We start from the raw sequence: 24,540 nt of genomic DNA, 5'->3' as shown, positions 1-24,540 counted from the left end.
TACTGCCCACTTCCATGAGATCCGCTTTCAAGACTTCACTATTAGGAAAGATGACCCCTTGTCGCTGGCACGTTTAACTTGTAATTAGCTGCCCCCATCTTCTGGAGGTAGAGGACACAAGACATGTAAAATAAATGAAATACTACACTTCATGACAAGTATAGAATTGAAGATTCATTTAATAAAAACAAGCAAGAATTTATATGTATTTTTTATATATGATGCAAAGTTATATGGGAATAGTCAAAAAGAACTGTATTGTACTGTACAATCCAATTTAGAACTGTATTGTACAATCCAATGTAGAACTGTATTGTACTGTACAATCCAATGTAGAACTGTATTGTATTGTACAATCCAATGTAGAACTGTATTGTACTGTACAATCCAATGTAGAACTGTATTGTACTGTACAATCCAATTTAGTACCAATATGGGCAGCAGTGTGGAGTAGTGGTTAGGGCTCTGGACTCTTGACCGGAGGGTTGTGGGTTCAATCTCAGGTAGAGGACACTGCTGGTGTACCCTTGAGCAAGGTACTTACCTAGATTGCTCCAGTAAAAACCCAACTGTATAAATGGGTAATTGTATGTAAAAATAATGTGTAGAAAATAATGTGATATCTTGTAACAATTGTAAGTCGCCCTGGATAAGGTCGTCTGCTAAGAAATTAATAATAATAATAATAATAATAATAATAATAATAATAATAATAATAATAATAATAATAATAATAATAATAATAATAATAATAATAATAATAATGCAGATAAGTCCTCCATGAAATGAACAATTATGGCTCACCACCAGCGAGGATTTAAAAAACAAAGGGTTACCTATGCGTCTATACAAACTCTACAAGCAGCAGCACATCGTTAAAGCTTGAGCTCATAAACATGCAGTATTTAAAACGGCACATTTTCAATGCAGGGAGCAGGGCAGGCACAATGGGGTTGTAATGGCAAATAGCAGAGCGTGGTCACTGATTGCAGACAGGTGCAAGGGCCCGGCTCATTCCAACCATGAGCGGGTAAACGCTCTCGAGTAAACGCTGTAATTGCGCGAGTTATTAGGACTGTAGCGGGCGGGTATTTAAATAATCCGGAGTGATGCCAAACGAGTTTTGGAAATGAATTTGTTACCATAAGCGCCAGTTCAGACTGGTACAAGACAGAGTTTGAATGTGATGTAGCCTACACTGCACCGTTACGCAGAGAGGCGAGACAAGACACTTTAAAGCAGAAACTTAAAGTAAGTACAACTAAGGCTTCTTGACCCGTGAAACAGCGCACCGTTACCTCGTTCCCTATGGTACTTCTGGTACGCGAGTTCTGCCTACCACTCTGGCCGTGGGGGGTTTAAGATAACACATTAAAACTGTGAGAAACGGGGAAGTGAAAGCCAGCTGGAAATATGTATGACTGATGAATGACATTATATATCAATGTTTTACAGAACAAGACCTCGGGAAGGTTTGTGTTTGAGACGTGCTGCTGGACTGAGGTCAAGCTTTGTCGGAAAGACCGCCGCGCTAATGGAGCGGATGTTTCTAGGTAAGCAATCCCGTTTGTTCCTTAGCGACGGACTGACACAGCGCTGTGCCAGACTCCCGCACTCTCCGTGGAGGTGCCAGCTCGGCTCAACGTCAATGCAGGGTGTTTTACTCAAACATTGTTATTATTATTTTGTTCATACGGAATTTCTTTTTTCGTTTCGCTCATTTGCAAAAAATATGGCATTCAGAATATGAATAATTAGATATTATTCGTACAGGAGATAAATAAAATCGTTTAAAAAGCTTTAATATTATAAACTGCATCCCAGTACAGCAGTTTTTGTATAACGTAGAAATAGAACATTTTTTTAAAAACTACATTAAATTAAAAAGCAGACAAAATTAAATACATTTAAAAAGAATAATAATCAAACAAACTTTACTGGTTTCAAAACTGGAAATAGACACACCGTGTAAAATGCACGCACAAGCTTATTAATTCCTACAAACTGGTGCAACATATTTGTTTCGTTGTAGCCTGTATATGGCACAGTGCTGGTGCACTGCTGGTAGTGGAAACATAACGCACACTATATAAGAATGAAACTTCTTATGGAACGCATGCAAACACAGTGTTTATTCTGTATCGTTTTAGACTATGCTTAGACGCATCGTGTAAAGCATATAAATACTATAACGTGATTATAACATGTGGATATAAGATGCAAGATATTTCATTCTTAAACAGTTTACAATTACTAACTGCGACAAGAAATGAAAGCAACGGCTGTGTGGTGTTGTAACACTGCAATGCATTATTATTATTATTATTATTATTATTATTATTATTATTATTATTATTAGGCAGACGCCTTAACCCCAGGTGACCTTACAGGTGTTACAGGGCAGTACAAGGTTACAGTGCAAAAACAAGATTTAAATACAGTGCAGTTTACAGCAAGTGCAAATGCTGCTAGAATACAATATGAGATCAAATGTAACAAACCAGGATTAAACCATTTGTATCTACAGGACATAACAGCAGTGCGTATAGTGCACGGATAGCGCATCAGCTGAGCATCCCCGCGGTGTCGGTTCAACATCGGCATCGAGAGAACGGGGTTTAACAAAAATTATGATCCTGTTCAAGTCGATACAGTCTAGTAATATAATTATGAACGCAATAGGTTTGCTATCTGTCTATTCAGTCTAGTTATTTTTTTCCCCTTAGTCTCAATCAAATCATGTCCAGCTGTATTGGGAAATATGGCTAATATAACAGTACAGATATGCAAAATAATGACCTCCTCGAACGTGCTGTGTTTCTTCTGTGCAAAGCTATGTACAGTATGTGGGTGAAGATTTGATGCGATTGAAACACAGAACACCTCCACCTAGCTCGCCAGCCTTGTGCAAAAACTCTTTGCAGGACCACACATCAGTGCATGGATTCATTTAGTTCTGTGGGGTTTGTGTTTTGTTCCTAATGTTTTCCTACAGTTATATACAATATATTTAATAGTAATTATATTGTCCAGATAATACAAAAAAAAAAACACACACACACACACACACACACACATCTTCTTACATTTTAAAGGGTTACAGCTATTTTAATAAAAGATCAAAAACGCAAAGGAAGGGTCTGAAATGATTTCTAATGTAACTGAGTTTCTTAGTGACGTACATGTAAAAAATAAATACACAGATAAATACAAATGTTCACAGCTGTGTGTGTGAAGTCTGATAAAGAAACGACACTGACCTCATTTGGAATCCGTTTATAATCCAAGCAGGCCTAGAAAACTATATAACAAACTACATGAACAGCTTGCTCCATTGACTCAAACGGATTTGATAGATTCGATAAAGGTGCATCCCAATGTGTGTAGTTAGGACGTGATATTTTGAAAATAGGCCGTTTGTTACCACATGGCTGAACCCTACTATTATAGGTAAAAGGTCCTGTAGAGTGTACAGTTTAAACACTGAATTAAAATAATACAATACAAACAAGTTCGTTTGAAAGGTCATTAATGTTTAGAATATTTACTAAATAATAATAATAATAATAATAATAATAATAATAATAATAATAATAATAATAATAATAATAATAATAATTTGGATGTACTGCCTATTAATACCGTTTTGTGTCGGATATCTGAATAAGAACAATAAAGATTGTGTTGCATTCTATTACTATTCGTGTTTGCTTAATGGCTCGTTTCATTGCTCTTAATTGAGCAAGACGCTTATCTCTCCCATGATTAGTGCCAGTGCTACAGATAAGTAGATTGGAAACAGAGAAGTCACCCTCTCTTTGAAAAACATATAGGTTTACACTACAGGTTTAATCTGGTCCATAGTATTATTATTTTTAGTAGTAGTTGTTGTAATCATAGTATTCTACATTTAGATAGATACATGTATACATAAAAGAAAAGAAAATGTAGAATGTATCGTGTTGTGCGCAGATTCTAACACGTTCTAGAATTGTTCAGGAGGCATGCGCAACCCGTTCTAGAATTGTGGAGAACACTTGAACCGTTCTGGAACGGTTTGACCGAGTCTACTTGTAGTTTCGTGGCAGGCAAGCTGGGATCCTCTAGGTGGCGGTGTCGCTGCGCAGTGTGCGCCATGCCCCCCCGGTTTGTTCCATACAGGAATACATGAGTCGAGTGAAGTTTGCAAGGTCTGCACGTCAGGAATCAGGATTAGGGAAAAAGGAGAAGGGAAGACTGAGATCCAGGAGCAACCAAGGAAAGCAAAGGACCGGTGAAATCTGGACGGTAAAGCCGAGGGAAGAGCACCTACAACCGGAGCAGGGACTCAGACATGACTCCCAGGTGGGTGTGGGAGAACTGTCGCTTGGTGATTTTGGAGCACTGGTTCCAGAACTACTTGTGTAAAGCATGTGCGGTGCTCAAGCCGTCCAATTCTGGCAGCATCCAGAGCGTGTTTGGACGACGCTCGCGTCAAGGGAAACGAAGCTGCCTCGAGTTCTCACATCGCATCTGGAAAGCGCGTCCGTCTGCTATCAGCGGATCTCTCAGATTCCACTGGCGAGTTTAACAAAACAGGCGAATCCAATGTAGTTGGAACTTCGAGCGAGTGACGTCGGAGGGAGCTGAGAAACATTCAAAAAATAAACAACAGAACTGATTCTGTTATCCAATTAAGATGAAAAACAGATAACTGCGAGGTTTTTTTTTTATTCCATTCCAGTAATTAACAGAAAAATTATCCAAAATGATCCGTCTGTAAACAACAAAGAGAAAAGGCGATGTGATGTGAAAACATGTTTAAAAATATTATTATTATTATTATTATTATTATTATTATTATTATTATAAACAAAAAGAAAATATTTTGCCAGTAATATATCCCACGGTGTATTATCTGATAACTTTATGAGTATGCAGGATATAAACGTATTGCGATGTTCTCATAACGTTTCGGTATCTACGCGAGACACGTTGCGCTGTGATGTCAAATCTCGGAATACCCGTGTGACGCGTTTCTTCGCAGTTCATAGTGAAAATACTAATGTGTTCCTGGAAACGCGCATTCTGATTCTGTGATGGTTATTGTAGAGTCCTCTCTGCCTGCTCCGGTACATGCTCACACGTGATGTGAGCCGAGGTAGTGTCTGGCGGAGTGAACCCATGTGAAACGGACTCTGTTTGAGTGACACCGGCACTCTGCCGCTGGCTCTGCACGGTTTAGTCACACCTTTGTGCCACCGTGTCACCTGCAAGTTGTAAATATGATTAATATAACGTCTAATAATGTGATATATTTGTTAAGAAATACTATAGGCTATTTATTTATTTATTTATTTAATTTTTGTGTGTGTATTTGTTTTGTAATTTAAGGATATATAGGCACGTTACTGGAAATAATTATGTAATAAAGGTAAATAGATTTATCTATAACCTGGTAGTGCAAACAGATCAGAGTCTACCCAAGTACATGAAGAAATCCACAACGTGTGGGCTTCCCCCTTCAGGTGTGGCAACTGAAATAAAGGCAAATGCAGCAGGGAGCCATTCATTTAACAAGGTTGTAACGAGAAGGCTGCGTCAGCGTGTGAAAGAAAAAGGCGTGAAAACAAATCTGGTGGAAGATCTTAACACGCTCACTAGGAGAAGTTAAAGAGACGCGCGCGCGTGTGCGCACAGCAATCAGGTTTGATCCAGATGACTGTACACGCCATTCGAGTTGGTTCATGCTCCCCTCTCACCTCGTTTTGCTTTCTGCTCGCTGTGTCTGCCGCTGCACGGTGAACCGAAGAGCGGTTTCCGTTGGCAAACACGTATACTCATAGTAACCTACTTTTATACGGGTCTTGAAACTAAGACTATCGACAGCTTTCAATTACAGTACTTGCAGGCTGTGGTTTTTCTAGGTCAGCACGGATAACTAGACAATGATAAGGTAAAGGTCAGGTCTGGGGGTAATTCAAATAGAGAATATTAGGATGGGGCGCTGTACTTACTCGTCTAAAAATGCCAAATTAACACAGGTTGTGTTCCAGCAAGGACGGGAGGCAATCTGTGTGTGTTACTGTAACCACCCTTTATACATTCCTCCGTGCCAAACCATAGCCCAACAAAAAGTGAATTATTGAGTTCCTTCTTAGTCTTCAGAAGGGTTGACACAAATAGACACACTAAGACATTCAAATCAATAGTAGGTTTATATGTAGACAGAGGGGGGGTTATAAACATGCGCAGTGTGCGCGGTCCCTGGACGTTCGATGGAACCTGTATTGTTCTCTCAGAATGATTCTAGAACACGCACCGTGCTGTTGAGGTGGGTGTCACCGCGCTGTCAGAAATAACAAGTCCTCGCTCGTAAATCAGAGCTTTTATTGCAGCATTAGCGGGCGCTGTTTGCTTCTCCGCTTTAATAATCGAGATGATTTAGGAACAGTGGACAGACAGGCAGTCCTCGTCCGGGGAAGCACTAGATGATTTCTTACACACTTTCCTGATAAGCCATCCACACTGGCAAGAGAAAACAAACCGAAATATAAAACAATAGCGTAAAAACGATAGAAGCTACAGAAGAAAAAGCTCCCGGAGGCCACCGGGTGCTTTACAAACTTGTAGGGCCGGCGGAGGACCCTGCGCCCTGCATGAGCAGAACAGCTTCCGTACACAGAGTGGAGAGGCATGCAAACTGTGCAGTGACGTGTAATATATAAAACATGGCCTCTGTCTCTTTAAGATGAGGCTGTGATGTGTGCAAGGTTCAAGTTGGGGTCACTCGAAGTTCCTGCCCTCGGTTTTACCTTTTAGTTTTAATATAGACTGACATCACATGGGGCGCTAAAAACATCGCAGAGAGAGCGCTTTATCTCCGTGCGCGTTAGTACTGCCATACAAAAATAGCCGAGGAAATTACAAAAATAAAAAAAAAATAATAATAAAGGAAACTGATGCTGGACTCAGCACGTATTTTACAGGAGGGGGCGAGAAAGAGAGAGAGAGACCGAGAGAGAGAGTAAAAAAAACCCATAGCAATTAATAATAAAAAGAGTTGGCGAGAGACTGAGAAACGCTGGCATGGATTTTTGGGAGGCTGGCAGTTTGAAGTTGATACGTCAGAAATGAGACTCCAGAACACTTCTGAGATGATCATTCAGCCAGACCTAAAGCGGATGGCAGAAGAAACTGGGCATCCAGGTAACGTTAATCTATATAATCTGATTATATACTGTTCTGTACATTATTAACACCAGCAGCAGTCACAGCAACAATAATACCAATAATACACACCAAATTAAAAACTAAAAAATAATGCACGGAACGTTCATGAACGCTGTTGATTTATTGAGGGTATGTCTTGTATAATGTTGAATGCTTTTTCACAGAAAGTCTTTGTTTATGTGCATTACGTTAAGTTGTGAAGTTTTGTACTTGCACTTTTTTTCTTTCTTTACTAAGATGATGAGGTTGGGTAATATACTGTTCTGCCTTGTGCAGTAATTTGGATGGTGAACAGTAAGACACGTCTAAGAGTCAGGCAATGCTACACAATATTCATTTTATTAAGTAGTTTTCGTTTGTGAAAACCTGTGTGTGTATAATTATATATATATATATATATATATATATATATATATATATATATATATATATATATATATATATATATATATATAATTATACACACATTAATTATACAAATTATATATATATATATATATATATATATATATATATATATATATATATATATATATATATATTATACACACACACACATATTTGTCAATATCTTTTCGCTCTTTCATGTCATCGCTTTATTGCATGAGATATATATATATATATACTGATACTGTTTCAACGGAGATACTCAATGTGTTGCAGCAGTAAACAGAAGGATGCAGTACTGTACATATGTGATGAAGCATTTGAAGTCAGCGTGGCCTTGCTTGATTTGATTTCTTTTTTTGAATTTGAACGGAGTCGTGTATTTGGTGTCGGTTTAACTGTCCTCGGTCCCAGTGTTAGTGCAGATGGTATGTTTTAGATGTTTGGGAGTCGGTTCTGTGGCATGTCTTGCGTGGTGTCGTTGCTTGTTAAGATTGTCACATCTGGACAGGGCAGTGTCGGGGCTTCAGTTGCTTTAGTTTGGGGTTTATAGTTGCTGACGTTCTTCATTTTTTTTTCTTGTTTAACTCAAAAGCCTCAGGGTGTGAGTTTCTGTTGCGAAACCAAACGTGCACAGCCGAGGGGACATGAAAAGACAAGTATGCAACGAGGGACATGCAAACGAAAAGCAAAGTGATCTAACCGTGTATGTATTGTTGTGTATCGACTCACAGAATTGTCTTTTCTTGTATGCCTTGTTATAACTGTCATGTTTCACGGTGCGGGGAACCCATACAGGAGGGTGCCGGCTTTGCGAAGCGACGACAGTGAACACAACCACTTAGATCTTACTGTAAATAAATGTTACAGTAATCGAAATTCATTTTCTTTACAAATATACTTGCATGAGGAAGTCAGACGTGTTTAATATTCTAATCAGCATTATGCGGCTGTGTTAGCTTAACAAACGACAACTGCAAAACCCGTAGAAAACCATAAACTCGATGGATAAAATTATTAAAACATTATATATATATATATATATATATATATATATATATATATATATATATATATATATATATATATTCTAACACCAAATGTAAAATTGCATTTATTTTATTATTATTATTATTATTATTATTATTATTATTGCAAACTACAAATTCCTTTTACGACTTGATGGTTTGACAGAAGGCATCTGTTAAATTAGATTACATTCTGTTTTAGATAATTATATGCAGTTAATTGTGTTTTTAAAATAATATAAAAAACGCACACTTAATGAAAATATGATGTTAAAAAGATTAATGTGGGCGCAATAACATTTTTAATTATGTTATAAAAAAGATGCATGGTAACTTATCACTGCTCACAACAGTTTTATATTATTAGTAGTTCAGCAAAGTGTATTTGTTGTAAGTGTGTGCCTATTTAAAGCAGCTTTCAGTAACGTGCCGTCAAGACTGTAAACTTAACCTGCAGGCTCGTGGAACATTCCTCCAGCTCGATTTATGAATGGAGATCCAGCGGTCTGGAGGTAGGAGAAGCGCACGGCGTAGAGTCTGTACTGGAAGCTCTCTCCTTCACTTCTTGCAGCTCAGGTCGTGCAAAGCAAACCAGTGCCAGAGCCGTTCACCCTTCAGCGGCTCCAAACAACGCAACGTGTGTGCGAGCGTGTGTATGAGTGTGTGTGTGTGTGTGCTGCGGACACAAGCATCGACTGCTTGCTTTTTGGACTGTGAAAGAAGAGTAAAAGAATGGCTCGGATGTGCGTGTCCACAGAAATGGTGCATTCAGCAGAACTGAAGAAAGAAAAAAAAAAAGCTCAACGCGACTATGTGATTTTGTTTTAAAACCTTGCTTTAAAAACCGTAGGCGTAAACGTTTTCAGTTCTAACGTCTATAACAAACATATACAACCTAAAGAAATATGACTCCAGGCATATCAAAATGTACACCACCCCTCCCTCTATTGTCAGAAGCCCGAGTGGTTTTCATTAAACAGGGTTTCATGCTCAAGTGCCTTTTTATATGCCATTCACAAAATATCAAGATGTTCTGTATAACTTGCTGTAGATGAACGGCTAGAGGCGCTCAGTTTTATCGGGTGATAATTTGCCATTAAATTGATAATTGTGTCCCGTATGTGGAAAACATGTTCTTTTAATACACTTAAGTTTTTTTTTTTAATTTGCAAAGCTGCATGCAAGCTCTAAAAAAAAATAATAAAAATACAGTAAATAAAAAACCCCAACCTGAAAGTGTTGGGTATGGCGGGCATAGTGTGAACAGGCGCGCCTAAATAGAAACGCACAAAGCATAACACCTTATAAAATAAGTCTTGCTTTAGATTTAACAGGAAAACGTGTTTTAGTTGTGGTGTACAAACACTCCAAATGACCCATGTGACTAGGTAATATTGCATACAGCGCAGTGACAGTATTTGTGATTCTAACACATATACAGCACTGTGCACTTAAAACACACAACTTACTTTCACACTTAGGAACTTGGAGACAAAAACTAAAAAGACAACAGGTCAGCTGGCACGTCTTTTTTCTGTTGCTGATTTACAGATCCAAGATTTCACCCCAAAATCTCCCTCTCCAAAGTGAAATCCGTCATAATACACACACACACACACACACACACACACACACACACACGTATTTGCAGAGCTCAGAATTGCAGCACTGTTGTTTCTGCAGCTACAGCTGCCCCGTGGAGCGCGTCTCGTGGTGTACTATCTTTCTAAGCACTGTTATAAAGATGAAGATATTTACTGAGAAATAAGTTTGAAGTTCTATTCCCTCCCACTCACCACACATGCTTGTGGAGGTTGAAACACAAGGCATATAGAGACACAGGGCCCGTGCTTCTAGAGCACAGGAGAGGAATACACCCCGTGGAATAGGACAGGAGGAGCAAGAAACTGCTCCAACAATCATATCATTGCCGCTTCCTGTTTACAGATGCTTTATTGTTCAATCCTCGGAGATTGGAACTTGCTTCAAAATAGCTGGGGCACGCGCAGCAGGCTGTAGAAAATATTCTTTTTCAGTTCTTGAATGAAATAATCGGGCCCACCTGGTTTACAAATGGAATGCAATTGTTTTAATATGCCAGGTAAAACGACATTTGTTTTTCATTTCTCGTCTTTATATTCCCTGTCCAAGAAGATTCACAGCCTGCAGTCGAGCAATGAAAACACAGGATATACAAGTATATTAATAGACTGAACCTGGATTACCAGGATCAATAACATCAACGTGGCAAATTGTCAAGAAGAAAGAGTTTTTATTATATCCTTGTTTTAGTTTGAGGATCGAATGTAGTTGATATAAAACCAGAGCGATGCAAGATAATAATAATAATAATAATAATAATAATAATAATAATAAAACGGATTGATAAAAAATGAATATTTGTTTTTCTTTATCAGGTGTTGGTAATGTGATAGTTTAGCAGGGTTTACAGTAATACTGTTATCTGTACAGCAAATGGAAGATGCTCTCATTATAGTAACTGGACTCTAGACCTTTATCTCGCTGGATGCCTCTGTAAAGATCTGTATACAGAGAGAACAAACAGCACGACACTGAAGACTGAGACGTGTCTGCCACTTCCTCCTCGTTCACTCGCAAAGCCCGGTATCGACAATAATCATATGAATCTTTCAAATGACTGACAATATCGTATTGCAAGCGCCATTTAAACAACTTTAATAAGGGGGGTTGAAATGTCGCTGTGCAAGAAGGATATGGATTTACGTAATCCAAACATTAATTAAATCCAAGCATTAATTAAATTGTAAATTACTCAGTTATTTTACTGCCCAATTAATTAAATTAAAGAAGACAGTATCGGTATCACTGTGGCAAGATGTCAGTTTGTCTAATTGGTTCCCCACAGAAAGTATTTAACTGTTCACAGAGGGTGAAATACATTATTTTGTCAGTGTGCGTTTATCATTCTCACACATGCGAATACAGAAAATGGGTCCTTTGTGGATGGCTTTTGAAACGTGTGCATCTGTGTAGCAGGTGTGGGCACAGTGCACCAGGACTCATTTCAAGTGCATCACAAAGCTGGTTTCAAAACCGAAATTGCAGAAGCGGCTCTGCACGAAAAAGACTGCTCGAGAATCTCAGCTCGTGGCGCTCACAAAGGCAGTGCGAATCACAACTCTCAGTCTCTCAGATCAGCAACGTGAGGTGAGGATTCAGGTTGTCAAGTCATTTAATACTGTGTGTAAGCGAGCAGCGAGGTCTGCACACACACACACACACACTATATATATATATATATATATATATATATATATATATATATATATATATATATATATAGCAACAACAAAACATTGAAGAAAATGCATTTAATAAAACAACTATAATAATACTAATATTAGAAAATGTGTTAATTAAATACAATATATAAAGTCTGTCGAGGTCGAGTAGTAAAGTCTTGCTTGCTGGAGATCCGGAGTTCTATATTCAGTAGCCCAGGTGCGGTGTTTTTTATCTGATAAATCTTTATCTGATAAAAGGTAGTAGGTAGAAGCCAGAAAAAGTGATGTCATTGTTTTTTTATGAAGTGCCCAGAGGGGCTCACAGAACCCCCCTCCAATCACAAATAGAAGATGAAATATAAATGCTGGCATTGACATCAAATCTGGTCATAGGGTCTCAGACTAAACAGCGGCGGGAGAGGCAGAGCGCTGCGCACTCCGGCAGCAGTGCGAGTCAGTGAGGGGGACACTAGTGTGCTGTGTGGCAGCCTGGAAGCGTCGCAGCTGCGGCTCAGGTAACGCAGACCTGCACAGGTGATTTCATTATAAACGCGGAGTTTTATTACAGTATCACTGCATGCATGCACGCCTGTATGTATGTACCTGTGTGAGTGAGTGAGTGTGTGAGTGTCTGTGTGTGTAAAATGATTTTCAGCAAAAGTATTACTGAATTTCTTTCTTAATTCATAAGACAAGCTTTTGTGTTGATACTGGTTAGTATAAAATATACATACAGGTGATATATGTAGGCGTTGTTGTTTTTAATATATATATATATATATATATATATATATATATATATATATATATATATATATATATATATATATATAACAGGACTTTTTTTTTTTTTTTTTTAGTGAATGCTGTTACCAGTAGCTCAACCAGATATTTTATTTTTTGATTTTTTTTTATGGTCCATTAATCCGCACTGTAAATGAAGTTTACAGCTACTACAAATGACTCTTTACAAATTAATAACTCGTTGAGTCTTGTATAAACTATTTCAAGATAGACGACCTAGTGGTGTCGTTATTAATTAACAATGCTGTCATTACGGTATCTTTGTTGTTTAATTATGCTTGTTAATTATCTAAATTAGCAGTTATGTTAATTACTTTAATTATTAGTACAGTAAACTTACCGTTAATTTTGCGTCCGTTGCTATGGTGTTAGACATGTGACCGTTAAGTAGAGGAGCTCGAGCGCTCTTCAGTTCGGGCTGGTCCAGGTGTGTGCTTGTCCACGTGGGCTCCTCGCGTGCTCTGCAGGAGCAGATCAGGATCAACTTTTGCAACCTGCAGATTTTTCATACCTTTGTTTTTTGCTTCAGTTGAGATGCATGCTTTCCTAATGTGCATGCATGCGCGCACCCATTAAAACTATCTTAAATGTTATAAGGCATTTTTAGGGTATGCGTTTTGTCTGGCTGGTGGATAAGTTCAAGCATTGTTTTATTTACTTCTCGAATTTAAAATGTGTCCTAGTTCTAGTTTTATGCCAGTGTGACTTTATTTTTTTTAAGAGTAAAGCAGCAACACAGTGTATAGTGTGATTAGTTAGGTGTCCAAAATATTAAACAAACAGACAGAGATATTCTGTATTTAAGAAGACTATATTTTATTTATTTAATTTTTTTAATGATATTTTTGGGATACATTATGGGCAGGGTCGGGGACAAGTCCTGTTTGTCAGTTCCAGTTCCATTTTAAATTCAACGGACTCCTCTCTGCTGTTGTGAACTTTAGGTGTTAAGGAATGAAAGCTAGAAACCCTTTATGGCACATTCATTTCTATCGTATTTGAAACCTTGGAATTGCTTTACACATGAATCTAAACCGGTAAAGCAGAGAGGAGTTGGTGCGTTAGCAGTTTCGTTTGTGTATGTCTCAAGTCACGTAAAAGGTGGTTAACATGCTGGGAAGGAAACTGCCCTGGTTGTGTGAATGCGTAGAGGAGCTGCTTTTTATTTCTCTTCTCTGTATGTAGAGCCCTCAGCCTGCACAGTGGAAGCACCCTTTCCTTCTGTATGGACACTGACAGTGGAGTCTGGTTAGGGGGTCTCACTAGGTGAATGTGTGCTCCCAGCTTCTCACTTAGTGACTGTGGGCCTGGTTCACAAAACTTTGTTTTCAGTTGTGCTGGGATGAAACAGGCGTTCACAATTCTGAACTGACACAGCTTGAAATGTGTTCAGATGAAAACGTGACCACGTTTAGCATTGATTCTGATAACGTTTACGACAGTATCAAAGAGATACCGGGCGCAGCAGCAGCACCTGCGTAACTGAGGGCTTAAATAAACCAGCACGCATTGAACCGTGCAGCCGTGCTGATTCAAAGTGAAAGAATATTTGTTTAAATGATTTACACTTTTGTTTTTTCTGAGTCCTGTTTTGAAATAAGCATGCTATCTGAAACCTTTGTGAGCTTTTAATGATCATGAAATATTCAACATTCTGACGAGGTGTCTTTTAAAAGCGGTTGTATTTGCTTGACTGGAACTTTTGATGTTAGATTGATGGTAATTCATCCACAGTCCATAATCTGACTCATGAATGTTTTGCAAAAACATACCAAACAAACCAACAATAAAACTAAAATGTTTGTACACTGGACTACAGTTTAAGTTTTATTCTAAAACATTTACTTGACTGCTTTTTTAAAAAATTATTTCTAAGCTTTGAGACTGTTACGGTATTGACTGAAAACCAACAAAATTCTAGAACTTTTTCACAAACATTTGTTCGCTGAATGAGGTCAGAATATCACTGTTTGTAAATCTAGCTGTCAGTGCACTGCATTTGCAAAAGGACAGCATTTAGCACGGCCAGCTTGTTATTCAAAGTCAGTAATGGGAGGGAGGGAGGAAGCATGAACAGAACCAGGAATATAAACAGATCCATGCTGTAGGACTCAATGCGAAAGAAGTGCTTTACAGTTACTGTATAAATGTGTGTACTTCCAGCCCTGTGCTGTAATTGAATACTCACTGCACAGTGCAGCTGCCCTGCTATTCTAGTGTTTTCATGTCTAGATGTTCCAATAATGCCAAGATAGATTTTTTAATTTTGTTCCAAGCCTTCCGTTTCCAGCACGCCAACATTCTGTAAGCGACGCGGTGTCCATCCAGACCATCTCGTGGGACAGCCTGTAAACTACATAGGAAATCTGAGCAAAAAAAAAAAAGTGATGCCACATTCAATAAGAATGTGCCCATTTTTCGCTTACTACCAAGAACTAATTTGACATTTTTGACTTGTGCTGTGCACTTCTGTATTTCCATTGTTTGCCTTTTCTGCTGGTTTGAGTTGCAAAACACTAGCCGGTTTCTCAACTAATCCAACTGCAAAAGTGTGAGAAAATGGGCCAATTTCTGTAAACTATAATTTTGTAGCCTGTATTACTGTGGCTGTAGGAACCTAAGTGCTTTCCGCCTAGCAAATTACAAATTCAGATTTATTTATTTAACCAGGACTGAACCCTTGAGATAGACATCTACTTTTCAAGGGTGTTCATACTTTCAAGGGGGAGCATATTACACTGAAGTAGGCAGAAATCCTAAACGTCTGTCTGCAGGAAATGCCTTAATCTGGTTGAAAATTGTTTTAATTGCTTGTGTTGTTGTTTTCGTCTTGTTGCGGACAGGTGGAGGGCTGACGACAATGCTGGATGCTATGGAGGTCCCGAGTCACGCTAGACACCTGCTCCTGCAACTCAACAACCAGCGGACTAAAGGCTTCCTGTGCGATGTCATCATCGTGGTGCAGAACGCCCTCTTCCGGGCTCACAAGAACGTCCTGGCCGCCAGCAGCATCTACCTGAAGTCCCTGGTGGTCCACGACAACCTCATCAACCTGGACCACGAGATGGTGAGCCCTGGGATATTCCGCATCATCCTGGATTACATCTACACCGGCCGGCTGAACGAGGGGGACCAGGCCACCGAGCAGAACCTGGGGGCGGTGCTGGCTGCGGCCAGCTACCTGCAGCTCCTGGACCTGGTGGCTCTGTGCAAGAAGAAGCAGAAGCGCAACGGGAAGTACGGACACTTCCGCTCCGCCACCTTCTCCCTGTACGGGAAAATGACGCGGGGGGGTGGCGGGGTTCGGACCTCGACCCCCGTCATCCAATCCTGCTTCTCTGGGGCAGGGGACCCTCCAAGGAACCCCCTTAAAATGCCTCCCATCGAAGCCGTGCTCCCTCACCCCTTGACCACTCACACAGGGGAGCTTTACGCCCCCTCCTCTCAGGGCAATCATGTCTACCAGCACCAGCACCAGCAAGGGATCCGGCTCTCCGAGAGGGACTGCTCGCCGATATACGGCTTGGACTTGACCAAAAAGAGCCCAAGCTCTCAATCCCAGCCCTCTTCCCATCACCACCACCATCACCACCACCAAGACGGTGGCCACGAGAACAGGGTCGACCCCCAGCAGTTAGGCTCCGGCCGCGAGAGCCCTCTCCCCACTCTGCTCGACACCAACGGCGGCCACTATACCAGGAAAGAGCAGAGCCAGCACTTCCACAACGGCATGGAGACAGACGACCATCCTTTGTCTCAGCTAGCCCACCCCCACCCCTCCTCCTCCCTGACCCCCCAACCGCACACCCACAATCAGGAACCATTAGGGGGCACCCCCAGTCCCAGATCTGACCTCCACGGGCAGCCTGAGCCAGGACAGGAAGTTCCCGAGAGAGGGGGTGGGGTTTACCGCTGGATGAAGCACGAGCAGCTTTCGGGGTACCCCGAGGACGAGGAGGACTGCGAGCGAGAGAAGGACCCCCAAAACACAATAGGAGTCTCTGAGGACAGGAAATCCGAGGGCTCGCTCCCTTCCCAGCACGCCCCGGCAGGGGGCCGCTACCCAGCCTCCCTGGGGTGCGACGCGGAGGACGACAAGAGCGGGACGAGTGAGGAGACGGGCAGCAGCGACGGACCCTCCCCCCCGGGGAACGCAGACCGCTTCCACCTGGCCTACGAGCCGGAATCCTTCGGGGACAACCTGTACGTGTGCATCCCCTGCGGCAAGGGCTTCCCCAGCTCGGAGCAGCTCAACGCCCACGTGGAGGCCCACACCGAGGAGGAGCTGTACAGCAAGGACTCGGGCGGGGAGCTCGGGGGTGTCGGTGCCAACAACAGCCTGGGTGGCGGCTACCTGGACAAACCCAGCCCAGGCCTGCCGGGGGAGATGATCCGCCCGTACCGCTGCGCCAGCTGTGAGAAGTCCTACAAGGACCCGGCCACGCTGCGGCAGCACGAGAAGACGCACTGGCTCACCCGGCCCTACCCGTGCAGCATCTGCGGCAAGAAGTTCACGCAACGGGGCACCATGACGCGCCACATGCGCAGCCACCTGGGCCTCAAGCCCTTCGCATGCGACTCCTGCGGCATGCGCTTCACGCGGCAGTACCGGCTCACGGAGCACATGCGCATCCACTCTGGAGAGAAGCCATACGAGTGCCAGGTCTGTGGGGGCAAGTTCGCCCAGCAGAGGAACCTCATCAGCCACATGAAGATGCACAGCGCTGGGGGAGGAGGCGTGGGGCTCGATGGCAAGACCAAGGTGGAGTTCATGGAAGGAATCTACCCGCTCAGCAAGTACGCCGACCCCCTGGGGCTGAAGCAGGAGAGGGCCTCGGAAATCCTGGTCCACGCCTCCCAGCACCTGCTCGCCGACTCTAAAGCCATGGAGAGTCTCTACCCGCTCAGCAAGTTCACAGCCTCCCACCTGGGCCTCGGCCACGAAAAGGCATCGGAGGTCCTGAGCCAGGCCTCCCACCTCTCCGGAGGGGAGCTGCGGGCGATCGACAGGTTCTCACCGAGTTAAAAAAAAAAACAGACAAAAACCAGCAGCTCCGCAATCAAAGACAGCTAGTGAGCGCTCTATAACACGAAGCCAAAGCTGAATCTTAATAAGATTCAAAACAACTTGTATCTGCCCTAGTGCCTTGGCGTTTCACTGTGCTATTTATGTTTTAGAAGTATGACGAACCCACAGAACAGTATTTTGTATCTCGACTGTTCATGAGCTAACGAGCCAAAAAAAACTAAAGCCAAAACAAAAAGACATTGCTGTCTCCTTAAACCTGTGTATTCAATATCTTAACTATATACTGTATATATACATATATAAAAGACAAAAACGAAAAGCACATAGCCTCTCCTCAAGGCTCTCGAGAACTTGCACTCTGGTTATTTAGGAAGAAAAGGTCAATGATGCTGATGAAAAGCCTTCAGGATTATACAGTCAGTGGAAGAAGTTGGGAGTTTGATTTTTTTTTAAATCTCATTAATGACAATGCAATTACATACGAACCAGCACCCAGATACCTACCGAACCCTTTAACCCATTTGAACCCCTGTGAAGTAATCGGCTAACATTCCTCCCTTGCTTACGTTACTCGTGCGTTCATGTGAACATGATGCTGGTTTGGGGTTAACTGTCACAAATGTGGAACGCATCATTACTTTCGTTTGCTTCGGATGAATTTGAGTGCAGTTACTAATATGTAATTGCAGTGTCAGTGATGACATTTTAAATAGTGTTAACTACATTTTAATGAGGTGCTGGATTCCTTACTCCCCTGAGCTGCACAGAATTATTGACCGGACCCGATCTCCCCCAAACACAGGGAAACGTGAACTTCTGGTGAATTTTAATATGATTTTGTATTAAGTATTATTTTCTAATCCTGTTTTTTTTAGTATTTGTTCCAAAGTTTAATGAAGCAGAGGCTTCAGATAGATGAGGATTCTAAACTGCTCACAGTAATGAAAAATAAAACAACTGATCAGATCTAACGTACAGTACATAGCACTGTCTAGAAATAAACCATTCGGAACAGGAAGAGCTCCTTCGCAAAACTAATGCACCTTTTTTTTTTTTTTTCCCCCTGCAAAGATACATGTTTTGAGTTATTTTAGTTCATATCAACAGCAGACATTTTAACCAAATGCAAAGCATTTATATACAGGGTGATTAGAAAGTAAGTTTACTACATCAAAGCACCATGCCATTGATGTGGTAAACTTACTTTCTAGTCACTCTGTTTATATATATATATATTATTTTTATTTTTAATCTGCTGGTTGCAGCACAAGTCTGACTCCAGCTGTTTAACTTTCTGTTACTGTGAGAGCCGTGCAGCATTGTGCACACGCGGGCCCCGTGTCGAGGATTTAAAGAACTAATTGGACCTTTCTCTCTGAATCCCAAGGGCTGGGGAGGGGGGTCATTCTCTCCACTCGTTCCATGTATTTGACAAGGCTGAACTCCAGCTGGCCATGTAGTGCGTGTTCAATTGGGAGCACTTGTTCACGGTCCTGGATTCTGCACCAGCCTCAAAACCGTCACTGCCTCTGATCCAGCGATGCTTCTAGGCAAGCTTGAGTTTAACCCACTGGCTTCCATCCAAATAATTATATATATATATATATATATATATATATATATATATATATATATATATATTTAATTGGCTGAATAGCTGTAATATTTTAAGGAGAGAAGCAGGCAGTGTTGCGTTGCACAGGGGAAATAATGATCATCAGGAGTATCATGCTTAATAATGCTCCCAAAAAGCCAATGCACATTTTGCCGTTTCCGGCAGCCGTTTGCATGCAACGCATGATCAGAACCAAAGCTACCCTTGGCCTGGGCTGCAGATAAGGAGGTTCGCTTAGGGGCTCTTTCGCTTGCAGAGGCTGATTGAATTGTCGTCTTCTCCACTCTGTCACCTCTGGAATGAATTCTCACACCAGGACCTTCTAAACCGACTTTCACCACGCTAGCGTCTGACCTTCCCAAATCAAACTCTGTGCTAGTACTGGGAGCTAGACGTCACAACTGTAAGTAGTCTTCTACCATTAACGTATTAAAATAAATAAATAAATAAATAAATAAAACCACTATGCTCTTCAAGCCAAAGTATGTTATTTAATAAATTACAAACATGCCCTTCATTCACATGTATAGAGCAGGGACCTGGAGGTTCTATCTGTGGTAAAGGGAATCCAGCACTCTCAGTAGCATATCAGCGTTTGCTTTTTAATATAATAATAAAAATATATGTATTTTGTAAAATTGCAAAAGAAAATCAAAAGTGAAACTGATTAATACCTCAGGACTGAAGACTTCATTTTTTTTTCTAAAATGGGATCCAAAGCTAATAATAATAATTAAAAAAAATTAATAAATAAAATTAAGGAAATCAAGCCAAAGTCTGAAGGGCAGCACTGAGTGAAGGGGAGGGAGGGTGACGTGGGCTTCACCCCCCCCCACCCCACTTTGAGGTCTCCTGTACCCCATTCTCGTGTGGACCAGCTGTCCTGATAACCTGTGTTCAGTTTATAGACGCTTTTAAAAAAGAAAAAAAAAAAAAAAAAAATTCATGAAATTTCTTGAAATGTGCTTGAAGCTACAGATTTATTTTTTTGTGTGTTTGTTTTATTCTATTAAGGCAAAGTCAACTTCATCAAGATTAAATGTTCATTGGTGAGTTTTAGTCTTACAGTAACAGTGTTAACAGAATATAAACTGTGCAGGAATTGTATTTCTTTTTGTAACAGTTTTCAGTTGTTTAAATGTTAACATGTTTAACAAGTCACGTTTTTTCACTTTTAAAAAACTTGAACGACCAAAAACAGCACAACTGAAAACTGTTCTTTATCTAGCAGGGACGTCACGTATGCCACTAATAGCCAATGCCAGGGCAGCTCAGGGTTCGAGGGCCTGTCTTCAAACAGAAACCTAATTTACCCTCTTTCGTGTTTTTGCATTGCTCCTAAATCAGGATATGACAGCACTGTATTAAAACACGCTGTCATGGCGCTGCACAGACAGTGGTTTCCATGGCTGTAGCTGACAGTGTGAGAGATGGATGAGAACACACGGGTAGAGACAGAGATAGATACATGTGGTATAAAGGCATTCAGATGGATAGAGCCTGGTGGAGATGTTCCGAGCTGGTGTGTAGTCTAGGTCAGACATTCTCAATCTGCATTGCTTTCCATTACGCTTGACGAGAGACCGCATCTTTACACTGTGGTAATGCATGTCAGACTTCAGAAGAATTGAGATATATATATTATTTAAATATATATATATACAGTATTTAAAATCGGACAGCGCTGCTTCAGTTGTGAACAACCTGGCCACACCTCAGTTTTATTGGTCGATAAAAAAAGAATATTGTGTCTGACGCTGGAGTGTTCGGAGGTTCTAATTGTTCAGAGGTTCTGCTTTATCATGCATGCTGTAAACAGTAAGCCGTTATCTGCTTAATCCACCCTGACAATCTACAGCCAATGTTTTAGGCTGTGCAGGAGAGACTTTATCTGGAATGGACTGAAAACAGCCAAGGGCATAGTTAGCAAAGGGATTCTAGCCATGCTCTTTTCTAAATTCTTCATGAGGGCTGCATGCCCAAACGCCACCTAAAGATTCTCAGCACTGAATAGTATAGTTTAAAGGTCTAGTTGGAGCAGAAACCTGGACTGGAATTCCCCTCAAGTGGATCAGGGTCGGGCACCTGTTCTGTATCCTTGGACGTCTAACGCAGGGTGTCAGATTGTGACAATTCAAGGAGAGCATTCAGGTTCACAGTACAGTTACTGAAAACACTCATTTGGTTGGTTCTGCTAATTACTGCATTTCCTACATTATTAACCACTTATAAAAGTGTCTTCCAAAACCGTACTTGAACTGTCTGCTCTACTTTTACACCCCGCTTACTGGAAAGCAGGCAGAAATGTTTTTGCTGTTTTTCTTTTCCCTTTAAAAAAAATAAAAAATAATTATATATATATAAATAAAAGGTCTGACTGTTTAGCTTCAGCCAGCCTGTCGGTATAGAATGTGATTGTTGCACAGGAATGAAACTGCCCCAGGATAGGATTTCAGAAAAGTGTGAGTCAGACGGGGGACTTAATGTCGACTTGGAAGAGAAATGTATTAAATTAGATCTCAGAACATGCTTCAAGATATTAACTGTGGGACTGCTTAGTGGTTAATTCACGATTGGGAAGTTTTGAGGATTTTAGTTTTTTTTATAATTCAGTGTGCAAGGACTCTTCTCAACTTCACTGCCCTCGATACCTGATATTTTACAAAGCCTCCAGCGCCATGTGCAAATCAGCCGGGGAAACAGAGCCGGAGCGCTGCGTGTGAAACGCTGCATATTGAAACGGACCTCTCTCTCTCTCATGTGTGGGGCAGGCAGGAAGCGCTCAGGGTTTCTCTTCTCATATGAATAAACAGGGTGCACAGCGGGGCGCTGCTCTCATTGTCTGACAATGGGAGTGAGACGCGCCTCCTGACCCCACTCCATTCACTAAATCTTAACAATGTTTGCTTTTACTTATTTTTTTATTTTTTTTTCTATTTGAGGAAAAAAAAAAAAAGTTGAGTCAAGTTTTGTAAATAGCCTTGCTGAGTTCTTTGCCTCTGGGATCATTCACTTCCGATTCATTTCCAGTCATTGTGCCCCTCTGCTTGTTTCGGACACTGCACTGACTATACAGGGGGTTCAGAGGACTGGGTTTGGGGCAGCAAGCTTTAGGATGTGTTGTACGTCTGGAGAGACAGTTATAGACGGTTGTAGGAAAAAAAATAACAAGGTGTGTTAAATTTAAAAAAAAGAACAAAATATTTACAAATAAGCTGTTTAGCAAAATATCAGCTGCTATGACAGGACCGACCCTTATTAAATGAAATGCCTCTATTACAGCTATTCAGTTACACTGCGATTCAAAAAGCCTATGCATACAGTGGCGTTTAGTGGTGCGACAGTGGTGGGAGGTGAACACTTGGAAGACAGATGCCATGTTGGTGAAAGACAGCAAGAACTTCCGTAAGAAAAATACAACAGTATGAAATCTGTGGTGAGTTGACTTTGCCTTACTAAATGTCTCGTTAACAGCAGAAACCAAATCCGGTTTTGTACAAAATGAAAAAAAACAAACGAATAAATGAATAATTATTAAATAAGGCAGTATTTTAGCATGAAATGCAACTTGCCACTAAAGAAAAAAAAAAAAAACTAATGTTTTAATCATGTTTCCCTTTTGCAGGGATTTGTATTAAAAAAAAAAAAATAATAATCTGCTAAAAAGGTTGAATCTGTGATTGGGGTAGGACTGTACACCAGTCTGCTCTGTGGGCCAAAGCAGCTGTCAGCTAATACAGTGCAAGATACCCCGTCCAGCTGTTCCTGTTTCTGTTACTGTGGGGCAAGAGGGCGGGAGTGGGATCACTGCTGCTTAAGGATCTTTATTATATCCAGCTGTGAAATATTTACTCCAAAAAAATGCACAATTCTGTGTTTCAGTATTTAAGAATTTCCGGCCTCCCATCCCTCTGCTTGAAATTGCTTCAGCTCCCTCTCTCCCTTCTAGTCCGTTAGGACAAACCACTCGGCCACACTGCCTAGTTTCCATTACCCCCAGCTCCAACCACTAGGCCATACATCTTCCCAGTCCCTCAGTTATAACCACTAGGCCACACAGTTTCTCTCCCAGCTCATCCCCAGCTCTAACCACTAGGCCAGACGGCTTTTCTCCCTCCCAGTTTTAACCACTAGGCCACACGCTTATCCAGCCCCTTGATTCTAACCACTAGGGCATACTGCATCCCTCCCCCTCTCCCAGTCGCTCATCCCTGCCCGCTAACCCATGCTGCCTCCCTTCTCTTGAGATGAGAGCTCTAGGCCAGCCTGCCTTCTATGCGACCTCCAAAGCAGAGCCAAGACTTCCTGTCTTGTTCCATCTTGGCTGAGGTTGTTTCCTGTGTTGCTCGCTGGAATGCAGCACAGAGAGCACGGTTGTGCACTGAGATGCAGCCCCCAGTCTCCAGGCTCCAGTCTGCGGCAGCAGCAGCAGCTGTGTCGGGCACAGGGGAGGGGGTACTGCCCCGGTGCTGCCAGAGCCAAAGAAAACACATTCAGTAAATGTGTGTGTGTCCCTCTGGCTGAAGAGACGCTAATTGGGAGTGTTTGCTTCGAAGAAACAGTCTTTACCAGATTTGTTAAACTACAAATGCAGATTAAGGAGTAATGCTATTATTTTATTATGGGCAGCTGGCCCTTTTTAAAGGACTATCCATGCTAGACTAGAGGAACCTGTGGAAATAACTATTTAAGCTTAAAACTGCCTTTAAAAAGAGTTGTGGTTTGAAAGCGAGGGAGTGTATGTGCGGGTCTACCAGGGCAGCACTGAATGACCTGCGAGCCAGCATCTCCACCCTTAGGCAGGGCCACCTTCCCCTGGCACTCAGTTTAAGCCACACAGCGTGGTAAACTGGCAGGGCCGTCTCTGCAAGGACATGGTGTCGGGCAGGCAGAGAGAGAGAGCAGCGTTTTCACAAGCCCCCTCTGTTGCTCCTATGGAGTGGGCACGGAGCTGAGATGCCAGTTAGCATGGGATGCCAGTTTACACACCGTGTCTACTGTAGCATGGCATGGCTAACTGGCAGCTAGAGCATGGAGCTCGGGGGAGCGAATTAGAGGATTTCTAAAGATACAAAAGATATACATTTAAAAGAACATTTCCTGGGATGGCTGTTGCTCGAGTAACAATTATTATTTGAATACTGGACACAGAGAAGAGACTGCAGCATACACAAGCCAAACCCAGATACGGATGCAGCA

At 41.5% G+C, this 24,540-nt stretch overlaps 1 protein-coding gene across 3 annotated transcripts; it reads left to right on the top strand.

Moving 5' to 3' along the window:
- The first annotated feature begins 1,469 nt into the window (after nucleotides 1-1,469).
- LOC117430694 (hypermethylated in cancer 1 protein-like) lies at nucleotides 1,470-18,788 on the top strand. 3 transcript variants are annotated; one of them, XM_058997942.1, is made up of 2 exons: nucleotides 1,470-1,553; nucleotides 15,541-18,788. In XM_058997942.1, exons 1-2 carry the CDS (start codon nucleotides 1,535-1,537, stop codon nucleotides 17,721-17,723), a joined length of 2,202 nt encoding a protein of 733 aa, XP_058853925.1. In that variant the 5' UTR covers nucleotides 1,470-1,534; the 3' UTR covers nucleotides 17,724-18,788. The 3 variants fall into 3 exon arrangements, with proteins under 3 accessions (XP_058853925.1, XP_058853926.1, XP_058853924.1); XM_058997943.1 differs by lacking the exon at nucleotides 1,470-1,553 and adding an exon at nucleotides 4,202-4,344; XM_058997941.1 differs by lacking the exon at nucleotides 1,470-1,553 and adding an exon at nucleotides 6,460-7,188.
- The last annotated feature ends 5,752 nt before the right edge of the window (nucleotides 18,789-24,540 follow it).

This window comes from Acipenser ruthenus, chromosome 24, assembly GCF_902713425.1.
Source record: "Acipenser ruthenus chromosome 24, fAciRut3.2 maternal haplotype, whole genome shotgun sequence".
In the NCBI taxonomy this organism is placed as follows: Eukaryota; Metazoa; Chordata; class Actinopteri; order Acipenseriformes; family Acipenseridae; genus Acipenser; species Acipenser ruthenus.
The sequence above is the reverse complement of the archived record's forward strand: the minus strand, read 5'-3'. Positions and strand labels throughout refer to the sequence as shown.